This window comes from Corvus cornix, chromosome 26 (genome assembly GCF_000738735.6).
Source record: "Corvus cornix cornix isolate S_Up_H32 chromosome 26, ASM73873v5, whole genome shotgun sequence".
Classification (NCBI taxonomy): Eukaryota; Metazoa; Chordata; class Aves; order Passeriformes; family Corvidae; genus Corvus; species Corvus cornix.
In genome coordinates, this window is record NC_046354.1 from 4,550,574 (window position 1) to 4,571,306 (window position 20,733).

General features: G+C 54.8%; 1 protein-coding gene across 6 annotated transcripts; it reads left to right on the forward strand.

Moving 5' to 3' along the window:
* Window positions 1–208: 208 nt before the first annotated feature.
* On the forward strand, window positions 209–11,003 carry KCNA2 (potassium voltage-gated channel subfamily A member 2). 6 transcript variants are annotated; one of them, XM_010404469.4, is made up of 3 exons: window positions 1,206–1,450; window positions 2,247–2,636; window positions 3,268–11,003. In XM_010404469.4, the coding sequence occupies exon 3, from the start codon at window positions 3,460–3,462 to the stop codon at window positions 4,957–4,959; it is 1,500 nt and encodes a 499-aa protein (XP_010402771.1). In that variant the 5' UTR covers window positions 1,206–1,450; window positions 2,247–2,636; window positions 3,268–3,459; the 3' UTR covers window positions 4,960–11,003. The 6 variants fall into 6 exon arrangements, with proteins under 6 accessions (XP_010402770.1, XP_010402771.1, XP_010402772.1 ...); XM_010404470.4 differs by having other exon boundaries at window positions 3,271–11,003; XM_010404468.4 differs by lacking the exon at window positions 1,206–1,450 and adding an exon at window positions 209–318 and having other exon boundaries at window positions 2,247–11,003.
* Window positions 11,004–20,733: the final 9,730 nt, after the last annotated feature.

The following is a 20,733-nucleotide window of genomic DNA, read 5'->3' on the forward strand; positions in this document are numbered from 1 at the left end:
TATTACCAAGAAGATGGGATGGATCGGAGCCACATGGCAAGGCAGCATCATGTATCCAGGGATATGATTATTTCCCAGTGGTTGGAATCTAGGTCTCCTGCTTGGGAGGAGGGGTGCGGGAGGAGGTGGGGGGGGGGGGGGGGGGGGGGGGGGAAGACGCTCATATTAATCTTATGAATATTCATGGAGAAGCTGAGCTGCCTTCGGAGGTTGACTCCGGGGTACGAGTTTGGGGGGCTGTAGGTGAGAGGTGCCGGCAGCGGCGGGAGCAGAGCAGCTGCTTGTGCATTCTCCGCATGCCTGACTGCAGAGCTAAGTGTAAGTTGGTGCCTTTTTCTCTCCTCCCCACCCCATCCCTGCATCCTTCCCCCTCTTCCCGCTGCTCCCCTGACTAAACACAGTCTGGCCAGGAACGGTGCAAAGCGAGGGAGTCGTGCTTTAGTCGCAAACACGACCCCAAACCGTGTGACTCCCGCCTGCAGTGCTCAGTGCGGGCTGAGAACAAACTGAGGGGCTTTGGGCAAATCTTCACCTCCTCCATTCTCCCCCTTCAGCCCCCAAATTTGCATGAATTAACCCTAAAGATGCTTGAGGGGGGGGCGGAGGTTGTTTGCCAGAAAAACGGGCTGTGGGGAGAAAGTAGGAGAAACTGAGTGCTGGGATGGGTGATGTCAACTGAGATGATGCCGTAACCCTCTCCGCCAAGCACCGAGCATCAGCGCTTGGCTTCGGAGTCGGAGGAAGAAGCCCAGAGCCCATGCCAAATAAAAATCAACGTGTTAAATAAAAACAAAGTCAATTTCGGTGCCGTTAAACAAATCCGGGGTGTTCGGGGAAGGGAGAAAGGGGAGGAGAGCGTTTATGGGCAGGAAGAAAACTGCGTGTTTATTAAAAAAAAATAAATAAAACATTGAAGGTTGGTTGATTTTTGGTGAGATGGGGGTTTGTGGCTGCCAGATCTTTGCTGCGGCAGCAGAAAGATGGTGTTTGTGGTGTTCTGGCGTGATGCTCGGAGGAGCCAGGGAAGGTCAAATCCAGCTGAACTCCTTGGCGAGTCGCTGGGGAGCGAGTGGTGGGGAGAAAATGCAGGAAAAGGATAAAAACTGGGACAAATGAGACCTGCTCTCATGTCGGCCTGGCAGAAAAGGGTTAAGAGAAGCGGTTGAATGCTGCAAGCCTCGTCAGGGTTGTACTATTTTTTCTAGTGCATAAGGAGAAGGGAGAGGAGGGTTGCACGGAAAAGGGAAATTTCCAAGAAAAGAGGGATCTGCGGCAATATCAGCACCTCGGGGGATGAAGAGAGGAACCAACAGGCATAAATGGCCTGGAGATGGCTGAAATCTTTGCCGAGGAGATTGGGACCGCGGGGTTATTTTCCACCTGCCTCCCCTGCCCGGTTCTGTAATCCTGGCTCAAAGTAGACAAGTCGAGTTGGAGCTGAAGAAGGGAGGTTAGAGGGGTTTTTATTTCGTTTGGGAGGGCAAAAAAAAAAAAAAAATGCAAAAAATGAGAGGTTGGTTGGCCCTCTCCGGGCTGAGCATCTCCATGGTGCGAGGCAATGCAGGATGATCCGAGGGAGCGCTCGTCGGGAGCAGGGATGCTGAGAACCCGGCACCCACCGGGAACATGAACCTCAACATCCCCACGAGAAATTTCACCCAGCGGAGCCGAATCCCCACGGGGGTGGGTCGGCCGGGGGGTTGGCTCTCGGGAGGATGGGGAGGGCGGATGCAGGTCGCGTGGGTCCCGCGGCCGGGGCCCCGGTGCTCGTGGGTCCTTGGAGCCATCGGCGGGGGGACAGAGAGGGGCCGGCGGGGGGTTCGGTCTGGGGGATGAAGCCGGAGCCTCCCGGATCACCGGGGAACGCCGCGGAACGGCCGCGGGTGCCGTGCCCGGTGGGTGACACCGACTCCCGGTGCTGGCGGTGCTGGGAACCCTCGGTGGCTTTGCAGAGCCTCGGCTGCCGGGGGGGCTGCGTCGTTCCCCCCCCGCTCCTCCGGCTGGCACGGGCTCGGCGGGCAGCCGGCCCCGCTGGGCTGAGCAGAGCGCAGGGACACGGGGCTCTGGTTTTTTCCGCCTCGGCGCTGGCGCTCTCGCCCTCCTCTCTCTCGTGTTGCAGTGCAGGTTGGGCGGGCAGCGGGCGAACAGCTCGCGGCCGGGGAAACGGGGTGCCCGGAGGAGCCGGGGCTTTGCGGATGCTCCTCGCGAGCCCCCACAGCTTGCTACCTTCTCGGTGTTTTTTCCAGGCGATGCCACACCTCCCGAGGACACTGGGGACATCGGGTTTTGCTGAGCTTAGCAGCTTTTCACCGTCGTACCGAAGGCATCAGACAGACGCTCATCTGCCCTGAAGTGCAGATCCGCAACAGCTCCCGGGAAGACTCTGTCTCTCTGTCTCTCTGTCTCTCTTTCTCTCTCTCTCCAGTCCAAACCATTACAAGACCTGACTTCCACCATCTGGGAATCTAACCCCTCTTATGTCCCTTCTCCTTTCTCTACGATGACTCACCATTATTTTTAACTTTGAAGAGAGAGGAAATTATGGGGATCTTGGAAGCCTGTATTTCTCTCTAGGATTTCCCCAGGGTCAGATAATCGGTGTTACTAAGAGACACACTAAGATTTGGCTTCTCCAGGTAATGTGATTTGTTTTCTGTGTGCCATGGTGGTTTGCAGAGAATGACAGGAGCCGGGACACCAGCGGCCGAGGAGGGGGACTGCGGTGGTCCGCGGGGCAACTGGAAGCACATTCCGGCAGCCGCAGAGCTTGGCTGCAGGCAGGGAGGGCAGCATGTCACCAGGGAAAGAGGATTAGGAAGGTGTTAAACTTAAAAGCGGAGTTGGCGCTTTCCTGAAGGGTAGATTGCCTGAGATCGCACGGTTAAATGTTAATTAACCCTTAGCTGCATGCCTGGAAATGAGCTGAGCCCGGCACCCCCCGGGGTCCTCTCGCCACCTCAGGGCTGGATGGGGTTATTTTTCCTCCTTCCTTTCTCTTCCCTTCCCCCTCTTTACTATTTTTAACTGGAATTTTTGTTTTTAGCCAAAAAATAAGCCCTGGTTTGCCAATGCCAGTTTTTCCACGCTGGTTTTGAACAGGTGACGGTTCCTCAGGTGTTTTCTCTGTTCCACCTAATAGGTTTAGATGGGAGTTGTTGAACTCTGTCCCAAGGAAGGCAAATTAACCCCTCCAGGAAGGGGATAGACGTGTTAGAGAAGGGATCTGCTCTCCTCCCCCCAACTTTATTCCATCTCTCTCTTTCTCAGCAGGGGCGATTTTCTTTCTTCTTCTTTTTTTTTTCCTCCTTTTTTTTTTTTATCTCATCCCTTCGCCTTTTCATGAGACTCTTCCAAACCTACGTACCTGTCCTTCTGCAGGATAGTAGCCCTGCCCCGACCCCGATCCCACCACCGGGCGCTGGGAAGAGTTTAGCATAAGGATTTCTTTTAAAGCCCAATATGACAGTTGCTACTGGAGATCCTGCAGATGAAGCTGCAGCTCTTCCCGGTCACCCGCAGGACACCTACAACCCTGAGACCGACCATGAGTGCTGTGAGAGGGTGGTCATTAACATCTCGGGGCTGCGCTTCGAGACGCAGCTCAAGACACTTGCCCAGTTTCCAGAGACCTTACTAGGGGATCCTAAAAAGAGGATGAGATATTTTGACCCTCTCCGGAACGAGTATTTCTTTGACCGGAACAGACCCAGCTTCGATGCGATTTTGTACTACTACCAGTCCGGGGGGAGGTTGCGGCGGCCGGTCAACGTGCCCTTAGACATCTTCTCCGAAGAGATCCGCTTCTACGAACTGGGGGAAGAAGCCATGGAGATGTTTCGGGAGGATGAAGGCTACATCAAGGAAGAGGAGAGGCCGCTGCCTGAGAATGAGTTTCAGAGACAAGTGTGGTTGCTCTTTGAGTACCCCGAGAGCTCAGGCCCTGCCAGGATTATAGCTATTGTCTCCGTCATGGTGATTTTAATCTCCATCGTCAGCTTTTGCCTGGAAACGTTGCCCATTTTTCGGGATGAGAACGAAGACATGCACGGCAGCGGGCTGAGCCATCCCCCCTACTCCAACAGCAGCATGGGGTACCAGCAGTCCACTTCTTTCACAGACCCCTTCTTCATCGTGGAGACACTTTGCATCATCTGGTTCTCCTTCGAGTTCTTGGTGAGGTTTTTCGCCTGCCCCAGCAAGGCTGGATTTTTTACCAACATCATGAACATTATAGACATCGTAGCCATCATTCCCTATTTCATCACCTTAGGGACAGAGCTGGCCGAGAAGCCAGAGGATGGTCAGCAGGGCCAGCAAGCCATGTCCTTGGCCATCCTTCGAGTCATCCGCTTGGTGCGGGTCTTCAGGATCTTCAAGCTCTCCCGGCACTCCAAGGGGCTGCAGATCCTGGGACAGACTCTCAAGGCCAGCATGCGGGAGCTGGGCCTCTTGATATTTTTCCTCTTCATCGGCGTCATCCTCTTCTCCAGCGCCGTCTACTTTGCCGAGGCCGACGAGAGTGAGTCCCAGTTCCCGAGCATCCCCGATGCCTTCTGGTGGGCCGTGGTTTCCATGACGACTGTTGGCTACGGAGACATGGTCCCCACGACCATCGGGGGGAAAATAGTGGGTTCCTTGTGTGCCATCGCTGGCGTATTAACGATTGCCTTACCCGTGCCCGTCATAGTGTCTAACTTCAATTACTTCTACCACCGGGAGACCGAGGGAGAGGAGCAGGCTCAATATTTGCAAGTAACCAGCTGCCCAAAGATCCCCTCTTCCCCTGACCTAAAGAAAAGCAGAAGTGCCTCTACTATTAGTAAGTCTGATTATATGGAGATTCAGGAAGGTGTAAACAATAGCAATGAGGATTTTAGGGAGGAGAACTTGAAGACAGCCAATTGCACCCTAGCTAACACAAACTATGTGAATATCACCAAAATGCTAACCGATGTCTAGTCGCTAAAATCTAGTCCCGTATTTAAAGCTGAAGTGGAACAATTGCAGATATTGAGTGCTGCTCTGCATTGTAGTTAATACAGTATTTTCTACGGTGTATATTTGGTTCTGCATGGGAAGCAATAGCTGTGTAAGTGACTTTTAATCTTTGATTTCCACACCGAATAAGCGTCCGTGCAAAAAAACCCAACAAACCCAAACCATTTTGTTGCCCTTCTCCCATCCCAGGCTCGTGGGTTTCCAAAGATACGGAGGGGACGGGCACTTCGAGCAGCGGGATGGGGATGCAAGGGGCAGGTCCGGGCCATCCCAGGGTGCCACGAATCCCGGTCCCTGTCCTGGGTGACAGCCAGCTTCTAGGCACGGGGAACAGCTGGGAAAAGTCAGGCAGAGCTTCCTGAAGGGCCGCTGCAGGTGTGGGGCCGGATTGCTGGAGGGCTCGAGTTCCTGCCCCGGGAAAGCCAAGCGCGAACGCGTCGCCCGGCTCGTGTTTCATAACTGAAATGCTGCATGCTGCAATAGTTTCAGCCACTGCAGTGTGCCAGTGTGAGGCCCAGGGGAGGGATAATTAGTGTGACAGCACATTATTTATTAAGTCTTAAATTTTCTATGCGAGGCATCGGGAGGGACGAGTAAATAAATCAAGAGCTTGGAATTTATTTATTTATTTAGATGACACTTCCATCATCAATATTTCCAGGATCACCAAAGACACCTCCACTGACACATTGAAAATGAGTTGGAAAAAGCATCTTTTTTTATATCTATATATAAAACTGGAGCAACTATGCTGTGGCCTATAATATATTTATACTGCAGTGAAATTTAACCAGTAATACAGTACAGCTGCATGGATATTTGTTGCATGAATCTGAATATTTAATACACACACAAATATATATTTTCTTAGTAGACTATACAGTATTCATGTTTATAGTGTTTATAGATTCTCCAGTGGCTCGAAGGAGATTCATGGGAGTTTAAAAAATCTCCATTACAGTTAAAAACCGGATGGGGAAGGCATGTGCTGACAACAGTTGGATAGATAACAGGGCAAAGCCTGAGAGATAACAAGGCAAAGCCTGAGTGTCCGAGCATCCAGACACAAGAGCCAACGAATGCAAGCCAGGGAAGGTGAGCTGGAAGTTGAACACCTGCGCTCATTATGGGGCGAGTAATTAGTCATTAATCCTGGTGTCAGGAGCAGAAACCGCGGCAGATCGGAGAGGGCACGAGGAGCAGGTGGAATAGCAGGTTCCAGCTCTCCTGACTTGTTTGTTCAGCAGTTTTCAGCCTTTCCCATAGCATTCCCGTGTGTGTGTGTGTATAGATATTTAGAGAGCGACTACAGGGCCGAATCCTCAGCAAACAGAGCGCTCGGGGCATCGAGGACTCCCTGGCTCAGGGCTGCTGGGATGGTGGGACATGGCCTGGAGCAGGGTGACCTGTCCCTGGAGCTCATGGCATCCCCGGGGCAAGGTGCGTTTTGGGCTTGAAAGCTCCTTTTCAACCACGTAGAGCCTCAGGGCTGGGGGTTTATTCCTTTCTGATGGAGCGGGCACGTGCTGAGGTGGGCTGGATCTGAGCTGGCACCTCTGAGCCTTTGCTTTGCCGTCTTCCAGGGTGTTTAGAGTGGTGGGTCGAGGTGCAGAGAGCCCGAGGTTCTCCCTCTCCCTCATCCCCGGTGTTATTTGGGGATGGGTGAGAGCTGTTGATCCACGGGGAATCTCACCTGCTTTCCCCATCCCTCTGTGGGTTTCCTTCTGTTTTCCCCATTGCTGACAATCCCCAGGGAGAGGTGCCCTGTTCCTCTTCCAGGTCAGGGGAGATGGATGAAAATCCCTGCCAAGGTCATGGTGGAGCAAAGCCTCCCTGGGCTGTGGAATGGGGTTCAGTTGGGGTGAATTTGGGCTGAACCAGGGCACGATCAGCCCTGAAATATTGCAGAAAGGGTGAGCACAAGGAGCTTGGCGAGGGGTCAGCCAGACCCTTCCTTCCTCAGAGAGGAAACCCCTGCTCCTGACAATAATCCAACCGGTGCTAAAGTATCTACAGCAATGGCTCCAAACGCTGCTCCAGGGCAGGATCCATCTTGTGCTGATGGGGCTCCTCTGGGCCAGGTGGAATCACTCCTCACTTTTATTTGATTGATTCATTGATTAATTGATTCAGGCCTGGCTATCATTATTTCCAAGTGTCCATGGTTTGTGCATGGCAGTCCCTGCTTCTGCATGGGGCAGAGGACCAGAAGCACCCATGTGCTGGGGTTCAGGGGTGTTCAGGTCCCCGGCCTGTCTTTAATTGGATCTCGTTAATTGGGAGCCCTGCACTCCCACTTTGCTGTGGCAGCTTGGGAATGGGAGACACTGAAGCCCCTTCACGCACACACACAAAGAAGCCAGCGCAACCAAAAGCAATAAATCTTGAGTTCTGAAGCTCATCCTGTTGGACGGGACAGGGCTGGCGAGAGTCGCTGGCTCGGGCACGATTCCCAGGGCTGTCATCCAACTTCCATGGATCCGGCTCGTGGTGGGTCCGTGGGGACATGAGCTCGCACGGGGGAGCTGCCTGATGTGCTGGGATGCTGCTCGCCCGCCTCTGGGCGCCCTTTGCACCAGGGGATCCCATTCCCACTCAGGGTTGAGGTGTTTTGCTGGTGGTTTTGCTGCAGGTGTTGTGGAGGGTGCTGGCACTCGCTGACACTTCGTGAAGTGCCCGGTTGTTTAACGCCCGTGGGCCTGGGGTGGTTTGGGGGAGCGTTGGCCAAAGCATTGGGTGGGGGTTGTCATGGTTTGGTGAGGAGGAAGGTGAGGTTTTGTGGGGTTCTGGCCACGGTGTTCCTGTGGCCTTTGCAAGGCCGGGCAGGAGGGGAGAGCGGATCTGTGAGCAGGATCCAAACTTCCAAACCCACTCCCCAAGCCGGCGGGTCCTGGCTGCCTTGGGAAGCTCCACAGTCGCTCAGCAGGGGCGAATGGGGACGAAGAGCGAGAGGCCACACTCCTGATGTCACTGACGTGCCCCATGGTGGGGGCCAGCACAGCCCATCCCGTCCTTAGGACAGATCCGGCACCTCCTGCACTGACCCTGGCAGATGCTCCTGGGGAAAATGAGCCCCGGTGGGAGAGCGGCTCTGGGCTGCCCTTGTTTGGGGCACAAGGAAAATGCCCAGGATCAGCGCTCAGATGTTTGGCTCAGGGTGGGAAGGGTCGGCGAGGGCCGTGCCTGGGAGGGATCCGTGAGCCCCTACGGAGCAGAAGGGTCCAGATTTCTGCCTCGCACAGAGAAACGGTTCCCCTATAGCTTTTAATGGGATTTGTGCCTGCAGGTCGGAGCTCTAGTGCTATTTCTAGCTTTGCTTCTGACTCACTGATGTGATCTTGAACCAGTTTTTCAGGAGGAGACTGTGATATTTTTTTCTTTTTTTTTCTTAATTTTTTCTTGAGGAATTTGGTTTGAGAGACTCTGGGCCTGTTTCTGTGGAGATGCTGAGCATCCCAATCTCCTCCTGCCTCTGAAAGGTGCAAAAATGAGCTGCAAAGTGGCTCAGACTGGGGATGCTAAATTAGGGACTGGGGAAGGGGAGGGTCCCAGAGCTGTGTTGGATTTCATCAGACCTCTAAACAGAGGTGGTCTGGTTCCTTTCCTCCTCATGAGGAGCCATTTCCCTCTCTCCAAGGCTGGAATGGAGGACTGGAGCTCTCTGGTCTGTGGAGGTGCTCCTGGCTCGGCACCCGGAGGAGGCAGCGCCTCTATTTTAGTTTTAGCCACTGTGCCACAGTTTTGGAGAGATGGAAAGCTGCGATTACAGGGCGGGTTGTCTTCTAACACCCAACCTCGTGCCCAAGCCTGCAGGCCGCCCATCAGCCGTTTCAAATCTTCCAGAATATCTGCTGAGGGCAATGGGGTGAGGCTCGTGTTCCAGCTGGATGCTTCCAAGTGATTAGGAAAAAAAGATCTCTCTGGAGCACTGTGTTTTATTGGGAAAATTAATCTCTGAAGCGACTGTGTCAGAGTCCCACAGATTTGAATACTGAGCTATAAGAAGAAAAGGATCTCTGGATTGGCGTTATGAGAGTGTGGCACGTGGGTGTATAAATACGGGCATATTTGTGCATAAATACACAGAAGGAGAGAAAAAGACAGAGGAGGAGGAGGCATTTCAGGAAGGACCTCGCTTTGTTATCAGATAATTCCTGGGTCAGCCCTCGAAACTGCTGCCAAAGTCTTGTAGCTTTTCCAGAGCTTGCAATACACTCGGGGATGGGTGCAAGCAGAGGAGATCTGGATCTTGCCTTGGGAGCGGGAGCATCCTGAGGCATTCAGCTCCTCGCACCCCTCTGCGAACAGCAGCTCTGCAGTGTCTCTGTTCCCAGCCCCAGCTCCCGGCTTGGGCCAGTCACGGCCATTTCTGTGACTGTGCAGGGAAAGCCAAGCAGAAGTGGAAGGGGTTTGGTGGAGATGCAGGTGCTGTGCTGCACTGCGTGGGGTTTGGGGTTACCGTTTGTAACGGTTGGGTTTTAGGTCTCTTAAATTATGGTGACTTTTGGGTCCCAGTGTGGCAGGTCCTGCTCTGGAGCCAGGGTAGGTTTATCACAGAATCCCGGAATGGTTTGGGTTGAAGGGACCTTAAAGCTCACCTTGTTCCACCCCTGCCATGGGCAGGGACACCTTCCACTATCCCAGCTTGCTCCAAGCCCTGTCCAACCTGGCCTTGAAACCTTATCTCAAGATCTTTACCGTGAGACCTCATCCCGAGGTCTGCATCCCTGGGGATAGTTCTCCATGGGAGTTATCCATGGTGGTCACCCATGGGAGCTGGTCACTGTGCTGCCAGGGTGAAGAGGCCTGAGGAAAGGCAGACTTGAGTCAACCCCAAACCATTTTGGTTTGCACTCACATTAAGGCTGTGGCTCTGTCCTCACACCCCTGGCAGTATTTGACCTCCATGTGACACATCCCTTGGTCCCTCCTGTTGGGGACCAGCCCCTGCCAGGGGCCCCAAGGGGGGACAAGGGTTCCCCCCAAGCACCAGCCACTGCTCCACCCTTCCCCAGCCCTGCCAGCACCCCCAGCCTCGGTGTCCCCGCGATGTTTCTGCATTTGGCTGCCCAAAGTTCACCCCCCTGCTCAGACCCGGCAGCTCCGACCCTGCTGCATCCCATCAGGGGAAGAGGGCCCAGCCCAGGGGTGAAGCAGCCCTGGGAGCACAGCACTGATTTACACCCCGGGGACAGGATCCCCCAGCCCAGTTGTGTATGATGAGAGATAAATCCCTTATTCATGTTTCTCCTCCAGAGAGGGGGTGTAGGAGCTGCTGGACATTGTGTAACCACACCGGGTCCACACACATGGACCCACCACATCTCCTCCCCAGCCCTGCCTGGCTGTCCTGAGCTTGGGGTTGGTCTTCTGGGGTTTGGTTTTTTTGAAGATTATTATTTTTTTTTTTTTTCTGCTGCCTATAAGGTGTAATTATCCATTTGCACTTGCTCCCTCATTGTTTGAGACTGTGCTCTTGTCCTCCAATGTCATCCCCGAAGCGCAAGGGGAAAAAATGGGTATTGGATCAACCCTGCATGTGGTGCCTAATTTGAGCAAATCAATAGGAAGAGGAAATCCAAGAAGGACTCATCCTAAGGATGCTGGAGCTGAACCTTTTGTTTCCATGGTTACGGGAGAAATGGGACCAGGAATGGAGAGAGGCCTATAAACTGTTAAAGGAGGACTCGTGGGAATTTCAAGTCATTTAACCATGCGTTTGCTAGACACAACTTTAGACACCAGCTGGATCCGAATTGCACAGTGTTTATAGAAATTCCTGCTTTATTGACGGCCGGGGGGTGCGTGGGAAGGGGCAGGGGGCCCCCGAGTCAATAAGGCTGCCCGTTGTATATAGATATACAGAGCTGTGTACATACATCTCCAAATGAGCATTTGCTGTCTGGTTTATCATCAGTGTATATAATTTATTCTTCACAGAGTATCACAATTTTTGTAAATATCGGCACTAATTAAGAGAAAATAAATATGTATATTATTGAGGAGTTATTTTGATATCAGTTCTGTGGAGGGTGGGAGAGGAAAAAGACAAGTAATTATGTTGTTGATATGTTTTTCTCTACAACTAAACCCTCTGTGAGAAGAGAAAGAAACAGCCTGAACCAGGGGAAATCAGTTTGTGCTCCACCATCAGCCAGTCTGCAGGGGCAGAGTCCCAAAAACCCCTGGGAGGAGGAGCTGATGGGTCTCAGTGATGGACATCGGACACGCTGCGTGGTGTGTACGGCATTCCCACGGGAGTTGCTCCCAAAAAGCTCCCGCAGCAACGCCAGCGGAGGGGAAGGGGCTGGAACCCGGGTCAAGCCCATGTTCCCCATGGTTCCCCACTCCTCCAGCTTGGATATCAGCCACATCCACGCAGGTAACAGGGAATGGGTGGTGCTGCAGATCAATCTGCTCTTGGGAAACTTGTGGGCACCCAGTGGATGGTTTTTGAAAGTAAGTGATCCCTCTTGGAAGAGGGAGAAGCAAACACACAGGGATGGTGCTGGTAGCACATCGTCCGTGGGATTGTATCCCTGGAGATGTCTCCTGGTAGGATCTCCAGAAGGAAACAGGGATGGGATCCCTGGGATGGCTTCAGCTGTCCTTGCAGAGGAAGGGTTGGTTTGTCTATCCCCAGGGAACAACTGCAACAATATTTTCTCTTGCTCTTTCATCTCCTCTCCCACGAGCACCTTGGGGCAGCAAAGAGCAGGGAGGGTGTTCGGGGCCCTTGGTTCTTGTGGTTTGGGGTTTGCCCGTTTGCTTGGTGACTTTCACAGGCAACGTGGCTGCTGCTCTGGGCTTCCCTTCTCACGGGGAGAACCCACTCTGTGCTCAGAGGATGGAGGTGAAGTGCAAGGAGAACAAAGAGATTCTCCTTCTCCCATGGATGGGTTGGTCCTGCTTGGCTCTGGGACATGGCACCACGTGGTAACTCAGGGGTTAGTGCCAAACCTCCTTCTCAACCACCCCAAACCCCTCGTACTGGTCATGGAGGAGCCCCTGGTGTGGGGCTCAGAGTCAAGTCTTGGGTTCAAGCGTCACTGTGTGAGCCAGGGGATGTCACGTCCCATTCCGTGCCTCAGTTTCCCTGTCTGTAACACAGTTTGCTAAGCTGGACACAGCAAATTGCTAATCTTAATTCTATATTAGGACAGTGAAAATGCTCAAATGGGCGGCTGAACCCATGGATGGGTCTTGTTGGGGGCAGAAGAGGTGTTCAAGAGCAGCCAGTTATGAACATTTACGTGTGGAAAGCCACTGGAGTGCACAAAAGGTAACAGAAGTATTTATGAGCACCGCACCCTGAGGGAAGTGTCACACCGTGAGCTGTAGAGCTGAGTGTAGGCAATCCCCAAACTGGGCCACTCTGTGCTCCTCAGCCCCGTTTCCAAGCCCAGGAGAGGCTCCAGCTGGCTCTGGCAGATGCTGAACCCTTCCCTTATCGGAGTCCTGTTGGCTTGTGGGCTCATAAATATCTAAGCACAAAGTGGTACAAGGAGTTTGCAGCAGAGGCTGCTCTGCACGGGCTCTCAGGGCGATGGCAGTGGAGGCTGCGAGGCAGACACCGTAATTATTTTAAATTGCCGGGCTGTCAGCGTGCGGCACCAGCCCAGCCGCGCTCCGAGGATGCGGGAGATGCCATCAGGGGTGTGCATCCTCCCCCAGCCGAGCTGCTTGGGCTTTTACACCGTTCAAAGAGGCCAGGAGAGGCTGGGAGAATCACCCAGCGAGGTGGAGACCTCCCCGCTCCCAGACAGCTCTTTCCCCCCCAGATCGGCGTCTCCCTGCTCGTGATCCCGACTGCGGCGAGCGGCCGATCCCTGCCGAGCGCAGCCTGGCTGGTTCTGCTGTGCTCACTGACCTACTTTCTGCCACTTTCCTTGCCGAGTGTCGCCTCTCTGGCAGCCAAAACCCCACAAAACCTCTCACGGATCCGCTCTGGAGCTCACAGAGACCCCCGAGGTGGGCACGGGGCGCTCCCCACCGCGCATTTTGCAGGAGCTCCTCTCCCTGCCGAGCGGCTCAAGCCCTCCAAATCCTGCCCATTTCCATCGAGGAAGGACAGGACTCAAGTGCCAAGAAAGCACTACCTCTGCTGCTTCTCCTGGAAAGCTCGGGATGCTCAAACCCCATTACAGCCCATCGTGTGTGCCCCAGGGACCAGCAGGAATTTTTAGCCCTCCTGACAGCCTGTGAGCAAACCTGCTTCCATTTGGCAAAGTGGACACTCGGATCCTGAAAGCAGCTCCTGGGCCGGAGCTGGGAGGAGGCCATTAACTAAATGCTGAGAGAGGGGAAAGGAAAGTGATCCCAGAGCCAGGGATGCTGCCGCCCTCCCGGTGGTGCTCTGGGGCTTTCTGGGGTGGTGGGGCTCAGATGGGAGCTGGTGCTGAGTTGAACCATCACTGCTGCAGTGCTGGTGATTCCAAAGAGCCTTAACCAGGCAGCTGGGTACAAAACATTCGCAAGGGTGGGCGTGTGAAGCGGGGCCCCCACAGTCTATCTTTAGGTAACCTCTAGGCAAAGGTTCGGAGCTTGCACAGCTCCGAGATGAACGTTTATCCTGCAGCTCTGGAAATCAGGCCAGGTCTCTCTTTCTCCTTCCCACTTCCTCCTTGCTCCTTCTTCTCCCTCCCTTGCATTTGCACTGGGTGTTGAAAAACCTGTTCCTGGGAGCAGCTCTCTCATCTGCACCTCGGCACGATGTCCAGAGCGGGAGAAGGGGGGCTTAGGCAAGGGAGAGCAATATTTGGGTGTATTAAATATGAACCTGTGCTTTTACAGAGTCAGAATTGGGTCTGCTGGGGCCCCATACCCACAAAGCATTAGGGCAGACAAGTAAGACCCAAGGACTAAAGCCAGGTCTACCCAAATATTAGAGCTCCCCCAGTACTGAGGCTCCTTGTTCCAATGTCACCCAAATCTCATGGAGAAGGCACTTGGTGCCGGCCTCAACCCGGAGTGCCCGAGGTCCTGCTTGGACATCACGGTGCCCTGAGCCTTCCTGTGCTGGGAACAAGCCACGGTGAGACTGCCTCAGCTTTTTAATCTAAAAAAATGGTGGGCCCAGGGGACTGGGAAGTTTTTCCCAAAGGCTCAGCAGAAGGTTTGCCCCTCTCCTGCTCTCTCTGGCTGCTGTTGCTGGGCAAAGCTCGCTCACCACCCTGGCTGGGCACGTGAGCTGTGGGCGTTGATCCATCCCAGAATTCCATGATGTTCCACAGATGAGTCTTTGGGAGGTTGTTGGTTTAAAGGACGCCTTGCTGAGTTCACAGGGACCCAAGGGGAGGGGGCTGCAGCCCCCGGGTTTGCAGAGAAACCCTGGGGCTGGCGAGAGCTCAGAGTTTGTTTTGCTGCTTCTTTAATGCAGCCGAAACCAGCTCCTGGCAAGAGCCACGTGGGGGTTTGGGGAGCTGGAGATGCCAAGGTCACCCTGCTCTCACATCCACATGAGCCCAGCCCGGCACAGCCCCCCCTGCCCCCGCAGCTGCCGTGACCTCCCTCCCCTGAGCACCCCTGGGGCCGCAGGCACAGGGCAGGGTCAGGCCCCGGGGACGTGGCTTTACCCAGGGAGAGGTGAAGGTTTGGGGCGGGCAAGGGAAGCAGAACAAATCTCTTCTGCCAGGCACCTGCTCCCTGCCTCCGCAGAAGTGCCACGGCGCAGCGTTTGAGAGCGGAGCCTTTTCTGCTTAGGAGCGGGGCTGTCTTCCACTGTCCTTTTATCCTTGGCTAATTAAAGGCAAATCTGAGCCGAAGGAACGCAGTTCTTCATAGCTGAGCTTTAATAACTAGAAAGTGGCTGCAAATGCTTGGAGGCAGCTGCAGAAATCCTGGGCAGAAATAGCATTTTTATCTTGCAGCTTACCAGCTTTGGCTCTGGGGATAATAAATTTCTGAGTTGTAGAAGGAGGCAACAGCGGATACAGCCCCGTATTGTCCGAGTTTACCAAAGCATCAGTTGGATGGATCAGCTAAACTCCCAAGTCCTCCCTGAGCAGGACAGCAGAGATCCCATGGCAGGGGATTGGAACAAGGTGACCTTTAAGGTCCCTTCCATCCCAAACCGTCCTGTGACTCCATGAGATTACGAGGCCATGGTGAGGTGCCACCAGTCCCTGGGGGTGCTGTGGGGAAGGGCTGGAGTGAATCCTGTCCCAGCAAACAAAGGTGTCTGCTGCTCCCTGGGCAGCTGGTTCTGGATCCAAGTCCTCTGATCCCAAGGAGGTGTCTGCAAGCAGCTGGATCCCATCTGGGACGAACATCACGCAGCTCCAGCTGTTGCAGGGGAAGGTGAGGGAGGCTGGTCCCATGTCCCGGATGTTGGGTGAAATGTTTTAAATGGATCCTGTGGAGCCTAAAACCAGGCTGGAAGGTGGAAAATGTGAAGGGAAGATGGATCATGGCTCTTGCCTTCCCCTTTTGCTGCAGCTGCTCTCTGCCCCCTGCCAGCCCTGCACGGTGGGAGGGCTTTGCTCCAAACCTCATGTTTTATCCCTGTGGGAGGACTGGGCAGCACCAGCAGGAAGAAGCAGGGCTGGAAGTTGATTTTGCAGCTTCAGATATCCAAACCCAAGCAGTCTGGTCTGCTGGGGTCGCCTGGGGCTCAGTGTGCTCCGTGGAGAGGCTGGCACCTCAGAGGGATGGAGGGATGAGGCTCCCCTTGGCTGTTGGCCTCCCTCCAGCAACTGCACAGATGGCTGCAACTTCTTCCACTCCCAGACTAGTCTGATCCATGCTCTTGAACATTCACATGCTGGTTATTTCCACTCTGTAAAAGGCAGAAGGAGAATTTAACCCTGAAGGACCTCCATCAAATCAGGAAGAAGGATGCCCTGCACTTGTATAACATCTCCCAGCCAGGCAGCCCACAGCACTTTACTCACAAACGTTTTTAAAGGTTTTGGGTTACTGTAATGCCCTGAAACCCTTAAGGACGAAAAAAGCCCCACAGCAATGGAACATTTGGTATAGCAGGGCATAATTTCATGAAGACAGACACCGAGAAAAGGGATGTGGCATCCAGTAAGGCTGGCAAGGAGCAGGCACGGAGAGTAACTATTATTATTCTGATGCTGATGTTGCGTGGCTCTTACACAGTGCTTTTCATTAGGAGCTCTAAAGTGCTTTAGGAAAGAAGAGACTCAGATGTCTGGGCCGTCTGCAGTGATTTCAGCAGCGGAGGGCAGGCAATGGTCTGCTGCAGAAGCTCTCACTGCAGTTCACTGGTTGCAGGGCAAGGTCCTCCCTCTGCTCAGCTCCTAACGGCATTTTAGTTATTCTCCAAGCTTCCAGAAGTCTCCCTGTGCTCCACACAGGGCTGTGGTCCTGACACACCAGTGCAGAGCTGGGGGACACCCTCCTCACGAGCACCCCCCTCCCCTCCACGCCCCCAGCATTCCCATTCCACCTGCAATGGATGCAGCAGACGTGCTAAAATCCCGGCATTCCTGATCATTGGAATTGCAGCCTTCCCACAGCGGGAGGAGACACGAGGTCCCTGGGGGAGGACACTTGGTGCGCCACCCCAGAGGGGTTTGTGCTGCGCAAGGACGGAGAGAAAGGGCATCACAAGAGCTCCTGGCACTGCTCTGCGGCACAAATTCTCCTCTGGATTTCCTCCCCGCTCTGGCCGGGGGCCAGCAGGTAACAGGAGCTGCCCTCCACCGTGGCCCTGCGGCTGCCTGGCTCCCAAACACCCGCGCCCATCCCTGCAGCAGCTCCAGCCTCGCAGCCCCCTCGGGGCAGCTCCGTCCTCGCATTCCCGCTGCCTGCAGCACCCGAGGGCAGGGAGGAGCTGCTGGAGGAGAGCTGGATTCCTGTCCTGGCTGAGGGGGAAATACTGCTTGGAAAAGAACAGAAGCCAGCTCAGTCCGGGGTGCTCCTGGGTGCTGCTGATGTCCAGCCTGCGGGGGAAGGAGCCTGGATTTGACGTGGGGCAGCACCGGAACTGCCGACTCTGTCGAGGCGGTTTGCAGTGAGCTCAGCCTTGGCCTGGCCTCCCCCACCTGCGGGGACTGAGGGTTGTGGCTGCCTTTGTCCTTTGGCTCCTTAAGCACTGCACTGTTTGGGGGGGAAGGGGGTACCCCAGACCACGCCACATCCATGGGACATGTGCAGGACACGTTCCCGTGTGCAGGGACATGAAAATACCCCCATTAAATCCCAGTGAGCACTGGTTTGAGATCCCTCCCTTCTCTAGTTCAGCCTTAGCGATGATGCTGAAGGGGAAAACAACCCGTGGGTTTAGCTCAAGTGGTTCCCAGGTGGGATAGGGGCACCGTGGGCACGGTGGGGATTGTCACAGCGAGAAAACAATCCCTGTCAGCTCCAGAAAGAGAAGCCAAGACACTTTTGGCCACATTACTTTGGATAAGTGGGACGGCAGTGGGATGTCCTGCTGGTGGGAAAGGGTTTGCTCAGGTGCCTTCTCCCTGGCAGGGGCTGCTCAGGGAAGGCTTGATTCGGCTCTGCGGTGAGGTGTGGCTCCCAGGAGCTCGTCCTGTCCCTCCCCAGCAGCATCCCAGGAACTCGTCCTCTCCCTCCGCAGCAGCAGCCGCAGAATCGCCGGCTCAGCACAGCGCTGCGGCTCCAGGCTCGAGGATTAGCCACTCATTTGCCATAAATAGAAAATGGGGGGATGCGTTTTAGCGTATGAAATACACCCCGAGAGGCCGCTGATGCGCAGGAAGATGAGTGTGTCCTGTCGATCCCTGTCCTCACCCCGCTCCCCGCCTCCCTTCCCGCAGAGGTGACCCTCTCACCCTGTGCTGACCCCGCGGCCTGACCCTGTGCCGGGAGAGGGGGATTCATCCCCTGGTGGTGCTCCTCGGCAGGGAGGAGCCCTGGAGCCGGGCTCCCCACCGGGCTGGTCCCCCGGGACACGTCTCCTGCTCATGGAAGCATTCCCGGGAGAACCTCTCCGATCGGTCTCGGTGTTGGAAGCCCCGTTACGGTCAGCAGAGAGAAACTCCTCCGCGTGATTCATCCGGCTTAATTTAGCCGTTTGCCTCGGGGTAAGAAGAGGAAAGCCTGAAAAGAACCTGGTTTTCTGTATTTGTGATGGAAGGAGTCAGCGAAACAAGCCCAGATGGACCATAGATGCCCACTCCTGGTGCAAGGGATGCCACTCGGATTTCCAGGGTGTCAGTGCCTGGAAGACCCTTTTTAAGACCTAACTGTGTGGGATGGGATGACTTTGATATGCCCAGACAGAGCAGAGCTGAGATGTGGAGTTTCCATGACTGTAACTGCTTCCCATCCGCAGCTCCATGCTTGGATCCATATTTTCATGGTGGAGCCATAAGGACGTTTCCCTCCACACTCTCAGCCAGTGCCTTTCATGCCTACAGAGAAGAGAGGAGACCCCTCTGGATGCTCCTTTCTGGGCTGCGTGCCTTTGGCGTGCTGGGATGTGTTTCCCGGCTGCCTGTGCTCCCTCCGTCTGCCGCGGTGGCACCGCGCCCGCGCTCGGCCCGATGCGTTTCCAAGGAGAGCTCCTGCCAAGCCAGGATGGGCTGAATGGGCAACCAGCACAACACTGCGGGTGCCACAGGCCTCAGTGCAGGCATGGGATGCGAGGTTTGGGAGACAGTAAAGTCCTTGTGTGGCTCTGCAGGGTGGCACCTCTTGCACCAACATCGGTGAACCAGCTGGGCTTGTTTCCCTGAATCCTTTCACCGGGAGTGCACAGAACCAGGTCTTGTCAGGGCTTTGCTGCTGTGTGTGCACGGCTTTCCCGTGTCTGACTTGAGCTGGGGGGTTGATGTGGAGAAAGGCCTCTGTCTCTCTGCTGCCCACAATGGTGCTCTTGGCAGCAAGACCCGATGAAGTTCTCCCGGGAATGCCCCTGTGTGTGAGAGATGAAGGCATGGGTCAAGGGCTCCGTGCTCCCGTCTTTCCCCACCCCACATAGAAGTCATCTTCTTGTATCCTCGAGTCATCCCTGCTCGGAGCAGCATTTCTGGGGCTGAAGAGAAACCCAGAGGAGCACCAAGGTCCCACCCATGGCAGTGTGAGGGTCAGCAGGGCTTTGGGACAGCTCAGCGCTGCATTTTCTGGGCTACTGAGCTCGTTCAAGCACACAGCTCAGACTGCCTTTGGTTCCCAGCACCCCTCTGTCACCATTCTGGTGTTCCAACCCTTCACATGTCCCTGGATTTACTCCAGTTTTATGCCTGATGAGGCTCAGGCCTTACGCCTTTAATGGACCTTAAAGTGCCTGGAGATCCTGGCCCTGCTTCGCTGGCTTCATCGAGGGTGGAGTTCCGCTGCAGGGGAGTGATGGTGGGAGTGTCCCACCCATTGGGATGCTCGGTCCTTTGGGTCCCCTGGGAGTGGGGAGGTTCTTCCCTCTGGGTCCCATGTGAAAGCCCAGGCTCTCCCTGGAGGTGAATATCTCGCACACATTTCCATGCAGGCTCCTAAGCAGGAGCCACAGGATGTCCTTCCTCAGGGTATCCCACTCCTTGCTCTCGGAATATTGGCTGAAGCCCGTGCCCGTGGGATTGGCCTCATGGCCACACATTCCCAAGCCAAGGTGTGTCCTCTCCACCAGATCTGCCTACGAGAGGATTTCTGCACCCAGCAGAGGAGGAAAAGACATTGCAAGGGATCTGATGAGGCATCTGCAGGGAAATCAGGCTGAATCCAAGAGTCTCAGGAGTGAGGAATGTCCTTCTCAGCATGTCCCGGTGATGTTTCCACCCTGGAGCAAAGCCATCCATTTTTAGTGACTTCCTGCTTAGGTCTTAAAAGCGTTGGGAAGGATGGGCAGATTTTCAGTGGCCTTGGGAGAGACGAGAAGTCTCACATGGTTCTTCTTCCTATTGATCCAGCCCTCCAGATTATTTTGCCTTGGCTGGCCATTTTTCCTCCCAAAGCCTCCTGCAAGGACGTGGCTCCAGCGGTTCTGCTCCCCTCCCATCTGCTGTTTCCATCAATAAAGGATGAGGGGATGGATCAGTCACTTCCCTCCAACTCCAGCCCTCTCACCCCTGACCATTTGCTGGCTTAAATGGAAACTTCTCCAAACTCTCCTGGAGGATACCGGAGTGCAGCTCCCCTTGGGACACAGTGGGAATGTTCAAGAATCAGGAAGATCTCTCCTTCCCCTTCAATCTCACCCTGGCTTTGACATGGGGCTGGTTTTACCCTTGCTCGCTCACCTACCCACGGCATCCCATTCCAGTCCCTGGATTGGGATGAAGAGGTGGCAGAGGGATGGATGTGCTCACTCTGGGGTCCCCCCTGTCAGGACTTGGCCAGGGTTGGGGCTACGCTAAGGCTGCAGGAAAGGAGCTTCTGCCTCTTTTCCTCCCCTGGAAGGTCCTGGGCAAGTTCCCTCAGCACAAATCCTCAGAGAAAAAAGACTTGGTGTCCTGGGAGGCTTTAAAACCCCGCCCCTGTGGCGAGTCACTGCCTGGGGGTGGGCAGGGGCCTTTCCTGGGGGGTGTCCCCCCAGCAACCCCTCCAGATGTGATTGCTGGTGGGGGAAGGAGGACGGGGCCAGGCCAGCAGCCCCAGACTCTGTGCCCCGTCCCCCTGCGTCAGCCTTGCGCCGCTCGCCGTGGTTCATGTGCTGCATCTTCTTATTTAGAGGAAATCTATAAACCACTGAGAACAGAGCGAACCCTCCGAGGCCTTCTGCGGACAATTGATCAGCCAAGGCTTTCAGCTCTGTGATTTCTTTTTTTGCCCCTTTTCTCTGTCTTCCTCTGTTCTTCTGAA